The sequence below is a fragment of the Phocoena phocoena genome, chromosome 17, assembly GCF_963924675.1.
Source record: "Phocoena phocoena chromosome 17, mPhoPho1.1, whole genome shotgun sequence".
NCBI classification, from domain to species: domain Eukaryota; kingdom Metazoa; phylum Chordata; class Mammalia; order Artiodactyla; family Phocoenidae; genus Phocoena; species Phocoena phocoena.
Window position 1 is genome coordinate 65967868 of NC_089235.1, and position 18810 is coordinate 65986677.

Here is an 18810-nt window from a genome sequence, read left to right on the forward strand (position 1 = left end):
ATACCAGATGCAACAAGAAGCACTGATGGCTTCTAAGATTTGTGTTCTGGACATCTCATTCTGGCGTCTTTGTAGAAGGTGGGATTAAAGGGGGCAAATGGAGTCAGGATAGTTTACTTGGAAACAGGCAAGAGCTCATATCTGCAATGAAGAGAACCTGAATTAGGGTAATACGAGTGGAGATACAGAGAGGGCAATAAATTATTTATTTCCTTTATTCACCAAATACTTATGAAGACCAACACTATGTCAAATACTATGTAAGGAGTTAGGGGGTGATGAACAAGACCCGGCGCTTGGTCCCTGCCTTCCAGGAGTTCACAGTCTATATGGGAACTACAAATATAATTTGTGATATATAAGAAGCTGGACTGTGAGCAACATGAGGCAAGAAATGTTTATCTTCTTCAATGCTGTATCCCTAGAACCTAGCACGATAGCTGGTATATAGTAGGATCTCTATACACTGGTTTTTTTTAAATTTTACATATTTATTTTTGGCTGCGTGGCTGCGTGTGGGCTTTCTCTAGTTGTGGCAAGTGGGGGCTACTTTGTTGCGGTGTGCAGGCTTCTCATTGCAGTGGCTTCTCTTGTTGCAGAGCACAGGCTCTAGGGCACACGGGCTTCAGTAGTTGTGACTCGGGGGCTCTAGAGCGCAGGCTCAGTAGTTGTGGCACACGGGCTTAACTGCTCCGTGGCATGTAGGATCTTCCCGGACCAGGGCTTGAACCCGTGTCTCATGCATTGGCAGGCGGATTCTTAACCACTGTGCCACTAGGGAAGCCCTCTCTATACAGTTTTAAGCCTGTAAATAATTATTTTACAGCTTTGTGCTTTGGAGCACAAAGAAGTAGCACTAACAGTTTTGGCAAGAATGATGAAAAAGGTTCACAGAAGAGCTAGATCTTTAAAGCTTAGAAGCTGACAAACAGAAGAGGCATTCTACATACAGGTGTGTGTAGGTACACACTGCATCCGGAGAACTGGAAGAGACTCACTGTGCCTGTGGAGCTGAGGTTCACAATGCAGAGCGATTCTGCAGTGCCTCTCTTCTTCTAACCTCTCCCCTCCCAGCCTTCCCCCACCCCAACATTCAGCAATGTCTGTATTCATTTCTAGTTGTCACACAGAGGGGAGTGCAACTGGCATCTAGGCTTGAGGCCATGGGTGCTGCTAAATATCCTACAACGCACAGGATAGCCTCTCACAACAAAGAATAATCTGACCCCCACACCAAGTGCTGTTCTTGATAAATCCTGCTTCAGAGCATAAGGCGACGAGGGGAATAACGAGATGTGAAGTCAGCTTGTGATGGCCATGGGCAACAAAAACACCTTCCCTATTTAAAATATACACCCTTTAGCTTTTAGCACTAGGAGAACCTCCAAGTTCATGGTTGGGTATGACAGTTGCCTACCCACAGACCCCCAAATTATTTCTGCTGAGTTTCAGCTGCTTCTTGGTATATTCTCACTGATTTCTACCAAGCTAGCCCTCAACAAGCTGTGCTGCTTCAACATTAAGCCAGACCTTGAAAGATGAATGGGAATTTGGATAATCCAAGAGATGGTGGGGAGAGTATTCTAGTCATTTGTAACAGCAAGAGAAAGGCACAATGCAAAAAACTTCAAAGATATTTGGGCAACAGCATATATGTCAATAGAGGGTAGGAGATGAATTCACAATTGATACCCTTTATAGGGCTATTAACACACATATGTTACCGAATACTATAAATACAAGGTAGGGGTTCAGTGGAATGGCCCAAATCACAAGAAATCAGCATCTACTTTTTTTCAAGTAAGGAAAGGGGCAGACTGAGAAAGGAACCCAGGGAAGGGTGCAGAGGTCTTTCTGCCTGCAATACCCCTTCATACACTCAGTCTACGGTCACCCGCCACGGATGGGCATTAGGAGCACAGAAACTGGCCCGTTTTACCCCTTTGTGCAGCAAACAGACCAGAATTCTTCTAAAGCAATCTTTTGCTAGAAAACAAAGTGAAAAACAAATGAAACAGCAAGCAAATTTAGTGAACTTTATGATACTAATTTTAAAAGCAAACTGAAGATTAACTTGGAGGCTCAGTTTATGAAGCCTTCCCGTGTCCCTGTCTCAACCCTAACAGGAATGGATGCTAAACCGTTCTTCCATGCTCTGAGGCCAACTCCAGGTGATGGATGCTGCTGCTTCTTAGAACCTACCTCTTCCTGACGTGGGTCAGTCTTTGAGGCCCCGAGTCATAGTGTACATCAAAGATCTATATTCAGCTTTGGACCCAGGTGAGCCTTGGGCTTTACAACATCCTGCACTGGCTCAGCCACTAATTTCTTCCTTTTTACGCAAGAATCTCTTGTGACTTATAGCTCTTGGCCCTTTCCTTTCTGACATGTGGTTTGCCTGAAGTGTATTCCCCAGCCAGTTATTAAAGCTGCTTTCTATCCTCTGATGATAGGCTGCTTCACCTTAGTCAAGTTTGGTGAAGGGGCTCAGGAGGTCACCCCAAAATATGCTGCTTTGCCATATTGGTTATTTTGAGCTGAAGGCACTTAAGAAACAGCAAATGCAGGAAAGGATCCCTAATCTCTCCTTTTCTACCTAAAATAGGTCATAAAATTTCCCATGAGAAAGGTACTCTCCCTGTACCAGGAAGAGAAGAACATTCTTATCACCAGAGACTGGGAGTCAAGTCGAAATGGATCTGTACAGCCAAACCCAAAATAACTCCTATCTTCCATTAGTTTCCCCATTTTTTCCTAGTCACTGTCCCACAATTTGCATAACTTAAGTCCCTTTGTCTTATCACATCCCCACTTGGCCTTTCAGTAAGCTTTCTGGTCTAAAAGCTTCTTTGGGTCTTCATTTTCCTTTTGAAAACTCCCATGTATGTGAAAAAAAAAAAAAAAAAAGTATGCTTTTCTCCTGTTAATCTGCCTTATGTCAGTTTTATTCTTAGGCCCAGCCACAGAACCTAAGAGGGCAGGAGGAAGTTTTTCCTCCCCTATGCAGGCAAGTAGCTTCTTTTTCTGGACACTGTGATTCACTTCTGTCTCCTCTCTCCTATCCTGGGTGGCCTCTGGGCCTCTCACTCCCCACCCACCGACTCCCCAGAAAACACCAACAGAGTGATTAAGATAATTAACAAGTCGACATAGAGGCGTCAAAGAAAAGTTCAAATTGATCATCAAAAAATATTCAATCTGTGAGCAACTTCCAAGAAATACAATAAAATGGGGAACTGCAGTTTTGGAAAGAGAATGGGCTTTGGAATCAGAATTCTTGGAATTATGACTCATCAGCTGAATGATTTGGGGGCAAATGAGTAGCCTCTGAGCCTCAGTTTCCTCACTAATAGGGAGGGTGGGCATAAAATTTCTCCTTTCAGGAGTGAAATGTGGCTCAAATTGGAAAATGAATGTGAAAGTATCTTACAAATTAAAAGCCTTATAAAATGTAATTATTATTATTATTATTACTGGGCACAGTATAAATTCTGTAACATGCGAACAACAAATGGAATTTCAGTCAACATTAGCTATACTGTCATACTACCTTAAGTGGTTAACACTCCCAATCAAGACCTCATTATTAAATAGCCAAATGTAAGTCAGTTTGGTTATGATTCAGGACTCAACCACGAAAATAAACCAGTCAAAATCCTATTTATTTAACTTGTTCGAAATGTTCTGATATATAAGGGACAGTATCTTTTAAATTCAAAAATTCCTATCAGATGTATGCCTACTGTCAGTAAACTAAAAAAATTAAATCCTGTACAAACATCGACTTCTAGCTTGAAAAACTAAGTACATGAGAGGTAAGGGTGAGAGAGCACGACAGGAAGAAAAAAAGGCAAAGCAGAAAATCACTAACTCTGATTGGGGAGGGGAATACTGAGGGATTCATACATTTAGTGGCATGCCATCTTATAAGGATAAGTAATGTTTCTTTTCCATTAATTTTCTCCTTAATTAGTTGGCTTTAAAAGCATTACTGCAGGGCTTCCCTGGTGCAGTGGTTGAGAGTCCGCCTGCCGATGCAGGGGACACAGGTTCGTGCCCCGGTCTGGGAAGATCCCACATGCCCCGGAGCAGCTGGGCCCGTGAGCCATGGCCGCTGAGCCTGCGCGTCCGGAGCCTGTGCTCCGCAACGGGAGAGGCCACAACAGTGAGAGGCCTGCGTATCGCCACAAAAAAAAAAAAAAAAAAAAAGTAAAAGCATTACGGCTAAAAACTGTTGCCAGTATTAATGAGTTTTATTTTTCAAAACAATAAAAGAGTGGAAAACTGTTTGTAACCAAAAGAAAAATACATCTCCAAACTGATGCCTCACTGGTCTCAATAAATCATGTCATACCACTGTCACCATGATCTAGGGATACAAAGGGACAGCAAGTAGAGAATTTACGATTGTTTTAGCCTTTAGATATAACTTCAGGTTTACAGGAAATAAAAGCGATTAGAGAACAAGCTAACCATCACTACATGGCAGACCAAGTTGCTTCTGCAAGGCAGTGCCATGAAGAAATGCACTAGATCAAGGGGGTGGCAACCTACGGCCTGCGTGCCATTGTCTATTTTTGTTTGCCCCTAAGGTAAGAATCGTTTAAAACTTGGAAAAAAAAAAGTCAAAAGAAGAATAGCTCTTATGACATGCAAAAATTATAAGAAACTAAGGTTTCACAGTGTTCACAAAGTTTTATTGGAACATGGCCACACCCATTTGTTTATATAGTATCTATATATGGCTGTTTTTGAGTTACAGGTCAGAGTTGAGTAGTTGCAACAGATGTACGGCCTGCAAAATAAAAAATATATACCATATGACCCTTTAAGGGAAAGCTGGCCAATTTCTGTGCTAGATTCAAAATCTGAAGGACACTCAAATACATGGCTCCAGATTGGATATTGTTTTGGACAAGACCACCTTGTAAAAGAGGCTCCAGAGAGATCCTTTGCCCCTTCTTCCATGTGAGGACACAGTAAGAGGGCACCAGCCACGAACCAGGAAGAGGGTCCTCACCAGAACGTAATCATGCCAGCACTCTGATCTTAGATTTCCCAGCTTCCAAACTGTGAGAAGTAAATTTCTGTTGTTTATAAGCTACCCAGTCTGTGCTATTTTGTTACAACAGCTCAAAACGGACTAAGACAATCTACGGCATCACCTTCTCTCTCAATCTGTATATACCAAGTAGGTGGATTTTATCTCCTAAGCTCTCAATCCGTGCACTTTTTTCCATCTCCACTACCACCATAATACCTGAAGCAACCAACTCCAGCTTGGATGCTACTCTGACCCCCTTTCATTCTGTTCTCCACCTGACTGAAGGTTTCTTTTCATTCATAAATCAGATCATGGTACTCTTACCTGTCACTCCTGATACACCCTTAACATGGTAGGATCTTAGCTCTGCAAACCTCTAGCTGATTCTGTACAATTCTCCGTCCTCCCTCAACCCCTTCCCCATTTCTCTCTGCTCCAGACCCGCTGGTCTTCTTTCAGTTTCTCAAAAGTGCTATGCACCCTCCTGCCACAGAATGTTTGCACAGGCTGTTGTATTTGGAACCTTCCCCCTGCCTTTCTTTGCCTACTTAACTCTTAATCTTTCAGAGCTCAGTCCAAGTGACACTTCCTCAAGGAAGCCTTTTCAGACCTCCCAGTCTAAGTTCTGTTCCTCATCAAATGCCCAGAGAACCATATTCCTTTTCTTCAGTGCCCTCTTCTCTGTCACTGTGGTAAAGTCATTAGTGCACTTAAGAGGCTGTCTCCACCACTAGACTGTAACCTAGTTTCTACCCACCACTGAGTCCTAGCATTTAGCACATCAGGTGGCACACAGCAGAGATTCAGTAAATATTTGTAGAATGAATGAATGAATGACCAAGTTCCAGTCCCTAGCGAGATGGGATTTGTAAGAGATGGCCAGCAGCCCCAATCAGCCTGCTTCTAGGGGCACAGGGCAGGATCAGAACCCCGTTAAAATAACACAACTACTGATAAACCTTAGATACCTAACAGCCCCCAGCTGGTTGGCCCCAAGGGGTAGTTGCTACTAATTACTGCCAGCTGCTCACTGGCTCATTTGGTGGGAGGGAGTGCAGAGGCTACTAGATAGGAATCACCTTAAACCTATGCTTCTCAAACGAGGGGTATTCCAGAGTATGTTAACACCCTGAGATTCCCTGGAGTATCAATTTTACTTTGGAAGATTTAGGGGATAAAATATCTTTTAATTTTAAAAGGGCACTATGTTATTTCAAAGTTAAACACAAGACATCCAAAGAAATGTTGTAAATGCATCCAGATTTACACATCACTGCTGCCACCCCATCACCCCTGGGGTATACTCCACTCTATGTCCTTAAGTGACCTTTGGTGGGTGAGTTTCAGAGCATGAACCAGCCAGCATTGAAAAGGGAGCTTCCACTCCATCCCAAGTTCTATCACTTTGCAATGATTAAGCATAGATTCTTATTGCTTTCAGACTGAGGATATAGTCATCTGTGGTATGATACTCAATGTCACAGAAATTAGTCTCAAGTATAACCGAGGACAATGTTGAAGTGTCCTCTAGGAGGGAGCAATGTTTCCCATAAAACACAAATACATCTGCTTCCCGCCCTCCTTCCCCACATTAGAAACACTGGTTGTAGTTCTAAGGGGCAGCCATTGGTTACATAATTTGAGAAGGGAAATTTAGGATTACAACCTGGTGATAGTCAGCTGTCCTAAATCAAAATCTAAGGCTGCTCTTATAACACTGGTTTTTCTATTACTATTATTAAATTAAAAAAATTTTGGCCATGCTAGGCATCTTGTGGGATTTCAGTTGCCCGACCAGGGACTGAACCCAGGCAATGGCAATAAAATCCCCGAATCGCAACCACTAGACCACCAGGAAACTTCCTCCACTGGTTTTTCTTCATGCAACTGTTCCATGTAAAGCTTGTTCATGGACCAATTGTCCATGGGCCTGATATGTTGTTTTCCAAAGTACTGCTCATGACTATTTTGGGCAGAGATTTGAGTAGTGGGTCATAGGCAGAACTTTTTAAATGGCATGGAATATTAACTATCAGTAAGTCACAAAACAAAGGTAGAATGTATAGTATGATTCCACTTTTGTTGTAAAAAACACATCGAATATGTTTGCATATTTTTATGATTCTGTATAAATTTTAAAATATGGGAAGGATATAAACTTTAGACACTGGTTACCTCAGGAGAGTGGAAATGAAGGAGAGCATACAAAAAAAAATTGTTCCAATTAAGCCCACCTTCTTTAAGAAGTCTTTTTTAGCTTATCTGGTTGAGATTCCTTTATAAATTTTCTTACAAACTTAGTACTAAACACATCTTGTTTTATCCACTCATTCATACTTCCATTGAACAGTCACTGTACTAAGCCCCTGGGAAACAAAGATAAATACCACCAAGTACCTGCCTTAAAAGAGTGTGGTCTAGTGGGAAGGGCACATACTTATTTTAATTATAAAATAACGGGGTAAAGTAAAGGGTAGAGTTATGTAGTCTTAAAGAACAGGTAAAAATCAAACAGGCAAGAGGAGATTAGAGGCAGAGGGGACATTACGACCCCAAACTGCCACTCTAAAACCCTATCATAGGCAAGAAACAGCACCTCCAAGTGTTTACAGAGCATAAAAAGGATGAGGCCGGAAAAGCGGGCAGGACCACACCACAGAATGTATGCTATGTTAAGGCACTTCAACTGTCCTGAGGACAGGGACTGAAAGATTTGAAGCACAAGAAAAATGCAGCTGACTTGGTTTTTATAAAGACCACTCTGGAGGCTACACAGAGCATGGATTTAAGGAGACAAAACCTGAGGCAGGGATTTAGTTTTTTTTATTACAATACAAACACAAACCTTTAAAAGAAAAAAATAATTCTTTTCTGGGGTGTTTCATGGCTCTTACCCCATCTCCCCCATCAATTATATCACAGATTGCAATAAACAGGCTGAGAGACACCACACCTGGATAGTGTCTAAACCTCTGATGACCTTCCCATCCCCCAACCCCACCCCAGGCTCTCCCACAGCATTTTTAAAAACGTCTTTTGTGGCACTTTAACAATGTGCTACTTAAACATTCTCCCCTGCATTTGCTTTGACTGTACATACCTCTCCAGTCTGAAAACTAACTGCACCACTAGATTCTTTATAATTCCACATACTTAGTACAATGTCTCAGTAAAAAATATTGCCTAAAGTAACTGTTCTAAGTTTATAATCCTAAGCTCTCTCCTGAGTGCCAGGCATTTCCAATTGCCCAGTAAATGTCTCCACCTGGATGTCCTGTAAGAATCTCAAATTTAACCTAATCCAAATGGATCTCGTTACATCTCCCACCCACTGCCAAACTACCCATGCTTCCATCTCATGTTTAGATAGGTATTTATCCCAACGCCGAGTCATCTCTGACTGTTCACTCTTCCTTACCTGCCATAAACACTCAGCTGCTAAATGCGTACCTCTCTTCCATTTCTCTCTCCCTTTTCCAGTGCCCTTGTTCAAGCTCTGAAATGCTTCCCTGTCTCTCCCTATGACCCACCAAACCTACACAACAGCTGTCTACCTTACTAAAGCAGAGACGTGATCACTGTCGTTTTCCACCTTCAGGTAGCTGGAAACTTCACAAAGACAAGGATCATGTCCAGCTTCACCCACTGCTGTATCCCATAGCTCAAGGCTCCCAATATGTAACTGGCATTCAATGATTTACTTAATGAATGCTCCTTGTCAAAACCCTTCAGTGAAGCTCTACTCTATACACAGAAAATTAAACTCAGCAACACATTCGAGTTCCAAGTCACCCTTCCAATCCTAGCTCTTACAACCTCCCCCAGGCTTTCCTAAGTCTGGTACTAAATATGCTTATTCCTTTAGTTCCTGTCGAATTCCCCATCTCTTGTTCTACCGATGCCAAATAGATTGTTGTACTTGCCAAGTATAAAACTTGTTTCTCTTCCCACTGTGTGTGTCCTCCAGTTCCCCCACCAGATGGTGATGCCAGCAGAGCAGGGGCCGTGTCTGTGTTCCTAGGCCAGTGCCTGGCCCACCAGAGGCGCCCAGTAACTGTGATATGAACTGTGATATGAATTAGTGAGTCAACGAGTCCCTCGAAGCCATCTTCCTCTCCGCCAAAGAAACGGGAAACCGCGGGGAGGTGCGCGTGGGATGGAGGAGAACATAGTGACAGGCCTTTCGTTTGCTTTTTAGTAGTTTTATTTCCTTTTTTTTTTATTGAACACAACACATATGTTGGAAAAAGCATAAACCGTAACTGCGCAGCTCGTGAATTTTCACAAAGAAGCACACCCGTGAAGCCCGCACCCATACTGAGATCCAGAACATTACCGACACCCAGAGGCCTCCCCTCACCCTCCTCCACAGAGTGCACTTTCAACCCTCAAAAAGCCGGACAGCGGGCTTCCCTGGTGGCGCAGTGGTTGAGAGTCCGCCTGCCTTTACAGGGGACAAGGGTTCGTGCCCCGGTCCGGGAAGATCCCACATGCAGCGGAGCGGCGTGGGCCCGTGAGCCATAGCCGCTGAGTCTTGCGCGTCCGGAGCCTGTGCTCCGCAACGGGAGAGGCCACAACAGTGAGAGGCCCGCGTACCGCAAAAAAAAAAAAAAGCCGGAGAGCTCACGTCCTAGGCCCTGTGGCCGCGGTGCGCGAAGCCCAGGAACCGAAAGAAAGGCCCCAAACCCGGGGAAAGTCTTACCTACGAATTTGAAGCGACTCATGACTGCGGCCCCAGCTCCTTCCTCACGGAAGCGGAAGCGGCCCTCCATCGCCCCGCCCCACCGGAAGCCCCGCCCACTCGCCGCTGACGTCCGGTTTCCCGGCGTCCCCCGCAGCCGCTGAAGGTGAAATGTCAGTCATGGCCCTCTCGGTGCCGGCTGCCTACCTGACCCACCAGCAGAAGGTGCTGCGGCTTTATAAGCGGGCGCTGCGCCACCTGGAGTCGTGGTGCATCCACAGGTGGGCGAGGGGGACCCAGGGCGCGGGGAGGTGACCCCGGGGGCCGCCACAGAGGCTGAGAAGCTCTGGGGACCGAGCGGCTCAAGGACTTCTGGGACGGGGTGGGAAGGCGGCCCCTTGCCCCGCGGAGCCCTCCCCTAGACCCGGGTTCGAATGCAGGTTTCGTCACCCACATCTGGGACACTTTGAAGACTTGTTTATCTGGCCCGGGCCTCAGTTTTCTAATCAGGAAAACGGACGCGGGACCCAGCGCAGAGGGTTGCATGACGATTAAGAAAAAGGAAGTGGCAAACATGGAAATGGTCATACCTCCAGCGCTCACTAAATAATAGCTTCCTTCGTGACTTTCTCGTTCCTGGTACTGGCAGTAATAATAAATGCGTTATTTTCTTTAGTTCTCACAACTCTGGGTGTTAGGGGTTATTTAGCCTTATTTTATAGATGAAAAAATAAGAGGCTAAAATAAGAGGCAAGAGACTGACTTGCTCAAGGCCCAGCAGCTGGTAAGTGGCCGAGCCAGGATTACAACTCAGGTGTCTTAACTCCAAAACATCATCATCACCCCTCCCATCAGCTTTTCTCTTTTTAGCTTCATTCAGTCCTTTTCATTAGCTTCACATCGCACCGAATTCTTTACCTCCCACATAATTCTCTTCTTCTTTCCTCCCTCTGTCCATCTGGGACTAGTCTTAGAACACAGTCTTAAAACATATAGGTTTTCGTGATCTAGATGCAATGCATGGTGGGGTGACAACCCAAGATGTATGAATGCCAGGCCTCCATGCCCTTAGCAGAATCCTAAAACCTAGTGTCAGGAGAAGGGCTTCTGAGAAAAACCTCTAAACAATGGGAAACTGAGTACGTCTGGAAGAGTTGTGGAGAGGATCCTGGAAGCCCAGATTGTATATTTGGGATTATTGTAAAGTCATTGACCTACTTCTCTTTGCTAGGCAGGAAGATGGCCAGGTTCAAGGCTGTAGGGTTAGTTACTTCCCTAATTCTTTTATTCATCTGAAAATTTGCAATTCAGGTTCTGTGGTGGCTGACAAAAGTTAATAAGGCTTCTTTCTCAGCTGTAGCAATTTATGGATTAATGAGGAAGATGGACATATAAACAAACAGATAACATAGAGAATTATCTTTCATAAAGATGAAGGAAGTCAAGCCATCAGGCATTCAGGTATTGCTGAACTACATCTGAGAATATTAACATTATCTTGGAGGAAAGGATAAAAGTAGTTACTGTGATAAACACTGACTCGTCATTTCTTTAAATCTCACTGACATCTTTTCTCAGTACTTGCCTGAATTTTTTCCTTCCATTTGTCCTCATAGCGCTATTTGTTCTGTGTGGGTCCATCCTAGGCCCTTGGTCATTGCTGTGTATACTTTGGGCAGCCTCATCTAATGCTGGGACTTGAGTTAGCACCTATGCTCACTTGTCTGTAGAGCTGTATTTCCAGCTGTTTGCTAGATTACCTACAGTTCTCTAAAACTGAACGTATTTTTCTTTTCACTACCTCATTTTGATTCTCTTCCCAAATTCCCTGCCTCAGCTAATGGCATTACTAGTAATACAGTCACTCAGCTTTAAGTCTTAGCATTATTTTCAAGTACTCCCTACTTACCCCTCTGCCAACAACATACATACTTGTATGCCGTTGGACACTGATTTTTGTAAATTCTTTCCCTAGTGTAATAATATTCGTAGCTTACGTTGGGCACCAAGGATGTACCAAGCACTGTCTGAAGTGTGCTGATATGTTTTAGCTTATTCAATCTTTAGGACAACCCTAAGATATAGGTACTGTTATTAACTCTTTTATGGAGGAGGAACCCATGGCCTAAAGACTTTAAATAATTTACCCTAGGTTACACAGCTAGGAACTGCAGAGCTGAAACAGTCTTAAGCTATCTGATTCCATAGCCTACTCCTGTAACTTTGTAGTCTAAATGTTTTTCTCTTGTCACCATCCATCACTGTTGCCTGCTTCAAGCCCTTGTCATCTATGGCCTGGATTATCAAAGCCCCATTACTACTGAGCCATAAAAAAGAATGAAATAATGCCACTTGCAGCAACATGGATGGACCTAGAGATTATATATTAAGTGAAGTAAGTCAAACGGAAAGATAAATATCACATATATGTGGAATCTAAAATAAGGTACAAATGAACTTAATTACAAAACAGAAACAGACTCACAGACAAAGAAAAATTTATGGTTACCAAAGGGGAAACTGGGGGGAGGGATTAATTAGGAGTTTGGGATTAGTAGATACAGACTAATGTATATAAACTAAACAACAGGGTCCTGCTGTATAGCACAGGGAACTATATTTAATATCTTGTGATAAACTGTAATGGAAAAGTATATATATGTATGTATAACGGAATCACTTTGCTGTACACCAGAAACTAACACAACATTGTAAATCAACTATAATAAAAAATAAAAAAAATTTTAAAGCCCCGTAAATGATCTCTGCCCATGGTTTCTTCTAGAACCTGACCGAAACTTGCCTAAGGTCAGGCAGCTAGTGTCAGAGTCAGAATTGAAACCCAGGTCTGTCTGATTTGAGCAACACTCTTTGCACCATGTATCAGTAATACGTGCCTTCTACATCTTTGTGTCTCCAGAATTTAGCACAGTGCCTAGCACAAGGTAGGAGGAAATACAGTAAGTTGTCATTGAATGAATGTTGAATGATCCTACAGAGGCGATAGAGGAGACGGGAAAGGGGTTAGGTTGTATTTATCAGTAATACAGTAGCTTTTTGTTGCTGGTGTTTGGGGTCTGCCAGGGAAGGCGTCGTAATGATGCGGCTGCTCCATTGACAGGGTCCAGGGAGGGGCTGGGAAGTCATGCTACTCACCTGAAAGGTGTTTGTGGAAGTACTGCCTCTTGTCAGACAGAAATACTGCCTGATTGAGTAGATACCATTTCTAATCTCCAAAATCATTTTGGTTTAAGGGACAAGTACCGGTACTTTGCTTGTTTGATGAGAGCTCGGTTTGATGAACATAAGAATGAGAAGGACATGGTGAAGGCCACCCAGCTGCTGAGGGAGGCAGAGGAAGAGTTCTGGCACTGTCAGCATCCTCAGCCATACATCTTCCCTGAGTCTCCTGGGGGTACCTCCTATGAGAGATACGAGTGCTACAAGGTAGGTGAGGACCAGTGGTGTCTCAAATCCCGAACCTCAGCCTTGGAAACCACTTGCCCTTTTAGGGGCAGCTAGGACATTTCTTTCCTGACAGTTAACACTTTTTTTTTTTTCAGTGTCAGTTTTCTCTCTCCCAGATGCCATCACGACTTTTCTTTCCCAATTCAGTGCCAAGGTGTTGCAGTAAACTTTCCGGCAAAGCAAAGTGCTAAAGGAATTGGTAAATAACTCATTTTTGGACCTTAAAGTTAACCAGTTTCAATTGGTGCTTAGTATTCTAAGTGATATTTCCAAATAACATACAGCCATAACATACAGATCTTTAGAGAACTCAGGTAGGGGAGGAATGATGCCAGTTCTCTTTGGACTGACCTTGCTGTTTTTCATCCCTAGGCTGTTTCACTCTAAGGCATTCTCCTTTGTCTCGGTCCTCTCTGCTGTTTTGCTTAGTGTCAGAAACAGTCTGATACTTGGAATGGTTATAAAAATGCACCTTGATTTTTGTCTTCTGTCTCTTGAGCAGGCCCTACCCTTGACATGTAAATGTGTCCTGTGGAATGACGCCGTGATTTCCTCTCCTGACAGGTTCCCGAGTGGTGCTTAGATTACTGGCATCCTTCCGAGAAGGCAATGTATCCTGATTACTTTGCCAAGAGAGAGCAGTGGAAGAAACTGCGGAGAGAAAGCTGGGAGCGAGAGGTGAGTCTTGCCTGTGTTTTACCATGTAGTTTGGCCCACATGGTCAACACCTGGAAGGAGCTGAGGTTTGGTTCCCCAGGTGCAGAGGTCCAGATTCCAGCTCCGACAGTTACTCTGGCCCCTTGCCTCTCAGATATACTTTCTCTTTCAAGTGTGTTAAATGTAACGTTTACAGCCATCTTAGAAATAGGTTAAAATGTGTTCCCTGGTCTTTTGGCTTTTCTGTTCTCTGATTTTGCTTCTTCCCTCCTTCCCCTCCATAGTCCTCTGCCTGACCTTGCTCTACCCTACAGTCCCTTAACCTTCTCCACCAGCACCTTGGGTATTTTTCCACTCATGATGTCTGATTTATATTTTAAAAAAGTCAATCTTGCTGTAGTGTGAAAAATATATTGGAGAGGGCAAGTGGAGAATTTGCGAGACCAGTTTGGGGTTATTGCAGTAAATTAGTCCAAAGATTATGGCAACTAGCACTAGGGTGGATGCAGTGGATATGGAAGGAAGTAAATTCAGGATATTGTCTGCAGGGGTGTGAAGAGGGATTGGATAGGGGGTGGGGGGGGGTGGGTAGTGAAGGACAGGGAAGAATCAAGAATGATTTCCAGGTTTTAAACTTCAACATCTGGAGGATGGTTGTGGTGTTTATTGAGATAGGGAAGAGGGGGAAAAACAGATATCAAAGGGACAATCAAGTGTTCAGTTTTAAATGTTAAATTTACGAATGTTAAATTTGAGAATCCTGTGAGACATCAGGTGCAGGTGTCAGAGGGTGACTTTGGATGTACGAATCTGGAACTCAACTCAGAGGAGAGATTTGAGCTCAAAATAGAAATGTGGGAGTTGTCAGTTGTTTTAAAAGCCACAGAATGAGGGTCTCTTCTGGGTGCCCTCTCCCCCGTAAAGGAAGTGGAGGGAAAGACACAGAAATGTTTGAGATCCTTAGATCCAAGAGAATGGCTTCAGGAATGGCCGGGGGACTTCCCTGGCAGCCCAGTGGTTAAGACTCTGCACTTCCACTGAGGGGACATGGGTTCGATCCCTGGTGGGGGAACTAAGATCCCACATGCTGTGCCACATGGCCAAAAAAAAAAAAATAAACAAGAATGGCTGGGGCCAAGTCATCTTTGATTTGATGGAATAGAGTGAGTACTAGAAATAACATCCAAAGGTTTTGGCTACAGGAAGGGCATTAGTGACCTTGATTCGAGCCATTTCTATCACACGAAGACTGATCAGAAGGTGAGGAAGAGTAAACAGGAGGGAGTGATGACTCTTGAGAAGATTTCCTGAGGAGAATGAAGAAATGGGGCAGTAACTGGAGGCCAGGGGATTACTTTCTTTTAAGATAAATGATGCGTATATGCTGATTAGATCTGGGGTGAGGGAGAAATTGGTAGTGCTGAAGAGAGGTGGAATAGGTACAGAAGGAAAGTTTTTGAGAAGGGGGGTGGGATCCCAAGCATGTGTGGGGGCCTTTGGAAGGAGAAGGGATTCTTCCTCCATTCTAATTGGACAAAAGATGTGTATAAATACATTTGGGTTAGAAGTTTTGATGATGGGGAAATGACAGACTTAGATGTGAAGGCTTCTCTTTTTTAAGTGAAGTCAGGAAAAGCCAGGAGGTGGGCAAAGCATGTTTGGAGAATGTGGAAAAGGTGTGATAATCGTGGGCAGAGGATGAGCTTGCTGGAGAATAGTAGTAAGATTGCCACGTGGTGGTGAAGGCCCATGTGAAGTTGGGAATAATTAACATGTCGTGACACCAGTTTGTTCCAGTATTTTTTTTTTCTTTTTAGCAATACTGAGCTGTATGGTTGCAGGTTTGAAGGTAGACGGTGTGGTTGTCCACTGTCAAGAGTGACGAGGAACTTATTTGAGAGGGAGTGATTGTCGTGATGGAATCTAGGTGGATAAAGGAGGGAAGTAGACAGGGAGGCTGATGCAGAAAGAAGGGCAAGTTGGGTGTGAGGACCTGTGAACTGGCAGCATCTGTGAGTTTCAAGAATTATTTTCAAGGGGGCATTTAAGCAAATGAGCTGGAAGGGGACACTGGTTGGATAGTGGGTTACTTAGATTCATGATTTTGTGGCCAAGGAGGGCAGTGTTTTCTAAGAAGTATGTCAGCATTTGGGAACTCAAGGCGTATTGATTCATGGAGAGCAGCAGATTCATCCTGCAGTTGGTCACTGTGATAACCACTTCTCCCCAAGACATTCCTCCTTTACCAGTTCCGTCTCCTTGACATCATTAAACTGCACGTGTGCTTGAGGCTCAGATTAGCCACAATCCAGAGGTGGTTTTTTTGGAGGAAGCTTCAAAAAATCATGGATCTGGAAAGTGGGTGTCTTAGGTCTCCTCCTCTATTAGGACAGTGATGGTCTCGGAGATCGCTGGAAAAGGGGTAGCTGGGCAGTGGGGGCAGAACTGAGCACACTTGTACCTGTGATTTCTTGTTATTTCTTGTCCTCATTGCTATTTGGGGGGCTTTTAAATTAACATCCCTAATGTATTCAAATTGAAGCTTCTTAATAGTGCTTTTGGAGACCTCTTAGCTGAGACACAAAAATAAACATTTTGGGGGGGAAAGAGGTGGGGGAACCATAACAAGGGGGAATTGGAATGGTAATTGTCAGGGTTTTGCTTAACGAGTAAGAGGTGGGGTAGGAGGGTTTGTTCTCAGCATTGCTGTTTTAAGAATGGGAAAACATTTAAGGAGAACAGCTTTTGTGTCCGAGTTAAAATGTGGGCATAAAGATAACGCAGTTATAGAGTCCCTCCCATCAAGCCTCTTAAGATAGCCTCATCCACCGGAGGGCAGAGAGTAGAAGCAAGAAGAACTACAGTCCTGTAGCCTGTGGAACAAAAACCACATTTACAGAAAGATGACAAGATGAAAAGGCAGAGGGCTCTGTACCAGATGAAGGAACAAGATAAAACCCCAGAAAAACAACTAAATGAAGTGGAGATAGGCAACCTTCCAGAAAAAGAATTCAGAATAACGATAGTGAAGATGATCCAGGACCTTGGAAAAACAATGGAGGCAAAGATCGAGAAGATGCAAGAAATGTTTAACAATGACCTAGAAGAATTAAAGAACAAACAAATAGAGATAAACAATACAATAACTGAAATAAAAAATACACTAGAAGGAATCAATAGCAGAATAACTGAGGCACAAGAACGGATAAGGGACCTGGAAGACAAAATGGTGGCATTCAGTGCTGTGGAACAGAAGAAAGAAAAAAGAATGAAAAGAAATGAAGACAGCCTAAGAGACCTCTGGGACAACATTAAACGCAACAACATTTGCATTATAGGGGTCCCAGAAGGAGAAGAGAGAGAGAAGGGACCAGAGAAACTATTTGAAGAGATTATAGTCGAAAACTTCCCTAACATGGGAAAGGAAGTAGCCACCCAAGTCCAGGAAGTACAGCGAGTCCCATACAGGATAAACGCAAGGAGAAACACGCCAAGACACATAGTAATCAAATTGGCAAAAATTAAAGACAAAGAAAAATTATTGAAAGCAGCAAGGGAAAAACGAAAAATAACATACAAGGGAACTCCCATAAGGTTAACAGCTGATTTCTCAGCAGAAACTCTACAAGCCAGAAGGGAGTGGCATGATATACTTAAAGTGATGAAAGGGAAAAACCTACAACCAAGATTACTCTGCCCGGCAAGGCTCTCATTCGGATTCGATGGAGAAATCAAAAGCTTTACAGACAAGCAAAAGCTAAGAGAATTCTGCACCACCAGACCAGCTCTACAACAGATGCTAAAGGAACTTCTCTAAGTGGGAAACACAAGAGACGATAAGGACCTACAAAAACAAACCCAAAACAATTAAGAAAATGGTCATAGGAACATACATATTGATAATTACCTTAAACGTGAATGGATTAAATGCTCCAACCAAAAGACACAGGCTTGCTGAATGGATACAAAAACAAGACCCACATATATGCTGTCTACAGGAGATCCACTTCAGACCTAGGGACACATACAGACTGAAAGTGAAGGGATGGGAAAAGATATTCCATGCAAATGGAAATCAAAAGTAAGCTGGAGTAGCAATACTCATATCAGATAAAATAGACTTTAAAATAAAGAATGTTACAAGAGACAAGGAAGGACACTACATTAAAAAACAAAAAGATAATGCAGGTATATACAAACAACACTTTTCAGTAGTGAGGATCAGGGTGTGTCATGTGACACAGTAGAAACAATGCCAACACTTCCCTGTAGCAGAGAGATGGGACAGTCAGTTCAACTCCTTTTCTAATTGTTCCTTCCTTACCCCCCCCCTTCTAGGTTAAGCAGCTGCAGGAGGAAACCCCGCTTGGTGGTCCCAGAACTGAAGCTTTGCCCCCAGCCCGAAAGGAAGGTGATTTGCCCCCACTGTGGTGGCATGTTGTGACCAGGCCCCGGGAGCAGCCCATGTAGAAAAAGAGAGGAAGATGCCTCACCAGTCCCGCTCGCAAGTGAAATAAGTTACAGGACATACACTTGCCCTAATAAAATAACTCCATATGGTATGACTGACGTGTTCTTCTGAAGAGTAACATGATGCCAGGTGACTGGGCCACTGTCGTTTTCTTAGCAGTTGTGCATATAAAGAAAAGTACCTGAAACGTAGTCAGATGTATTCTGTTCTTCCCCATTAAGTCATATTGATAACACATGAAATCGAGGGAAAACTGCAGCAGAACCAGATACAAGGTTTACTCTGAAGATTTAGTTGAACAAACTTGAGTTGAAGGCTTAAACTAGCTATGGTGACTGGAGGGCATAAGAAGCCAAGAAGAGGCATGCCAATACTGAGGACGTGAGATACCTTTTCTGTTTTCTAGATTCCACTAATGGAATTTTAGCTCTGATTAAATGACTACTCTAAGAAGCACGCATTCAGCAAATAAGCATGGAGTTCATGGGG

At 43.5% G+C, this 18810-nt stretch overlaps 2 protein-coding genes across 2 annotated transcripts in view; one reads left to right on the forward strand and one right to left on the reverse strand.

The window, feature by feature from the left end:
- TATDN1 (TatD DNase domain containing 1) overlaps window positions 1-9798 on the reverse strand; it is a 37148-nt gene extending 27350 nt beyond the window's left edge. The window contains exon 1 of the mRNA XM_065895256.1: window positions 9747-9798. Within this exon, the coding sequence (XP_065751328.1) occupies window positions 9747-9768 (22 nt within the window). The 5' untranslated portion in view covers window positions 9769-9798. The remainder of the gene's footprint in view (window positions 1-9746) is intronic.
- A 70-nt stretch (window positions 9799-9868) lies between these two features.
- NDUFB9 (NADH:ubiquinone oxidoreductase subunit B9) lies at window positions 9869-18643 on the forward strand. The gene is made up of 4 exons (XM_065895459.1): window positions 9869-10006; window positions 12980-13172; window positions 13758-13871; window positions 18189-18643. The coding sequence occupies exons 1-4, from the start codon at window positions 9897-9899 to the stop codon at window positions 18318-18320; spliced, it is 549 nt and encodes a 182-aa protein (XP_065751531.1). The 5' UTR covers window positions 9869-9896; the 3' UTR covers window positions 18321-18643.
- The last annotated feature ends 167 nt before the right edge of the window (window positions 18644-18810 follow it).

Coding starts and splice junctions, on each gene's coding strand:
- NDUFB9 (XM_065895459.1), top strand. CDS start 9,897: ATGTCAGTCATGGCCCTCTCGGTGCCGGCTGCCTACCTGACCCACCAG. Junction 10,007..12,979: donor GAGTCGTGGTGCATCCACAG/GTGGGCGAGGGG, acceptor TTTTGGTTTAAG/GGACAAGTACCGGTACTTTG. Junction 13,872..18,188: donor GAGAAAGCTGGGAGCGAGAG/GTGAGTCTTGCC, acceptor CCCCCCTTCTAG/GTTAAGCAGCTGCAGGAGGA.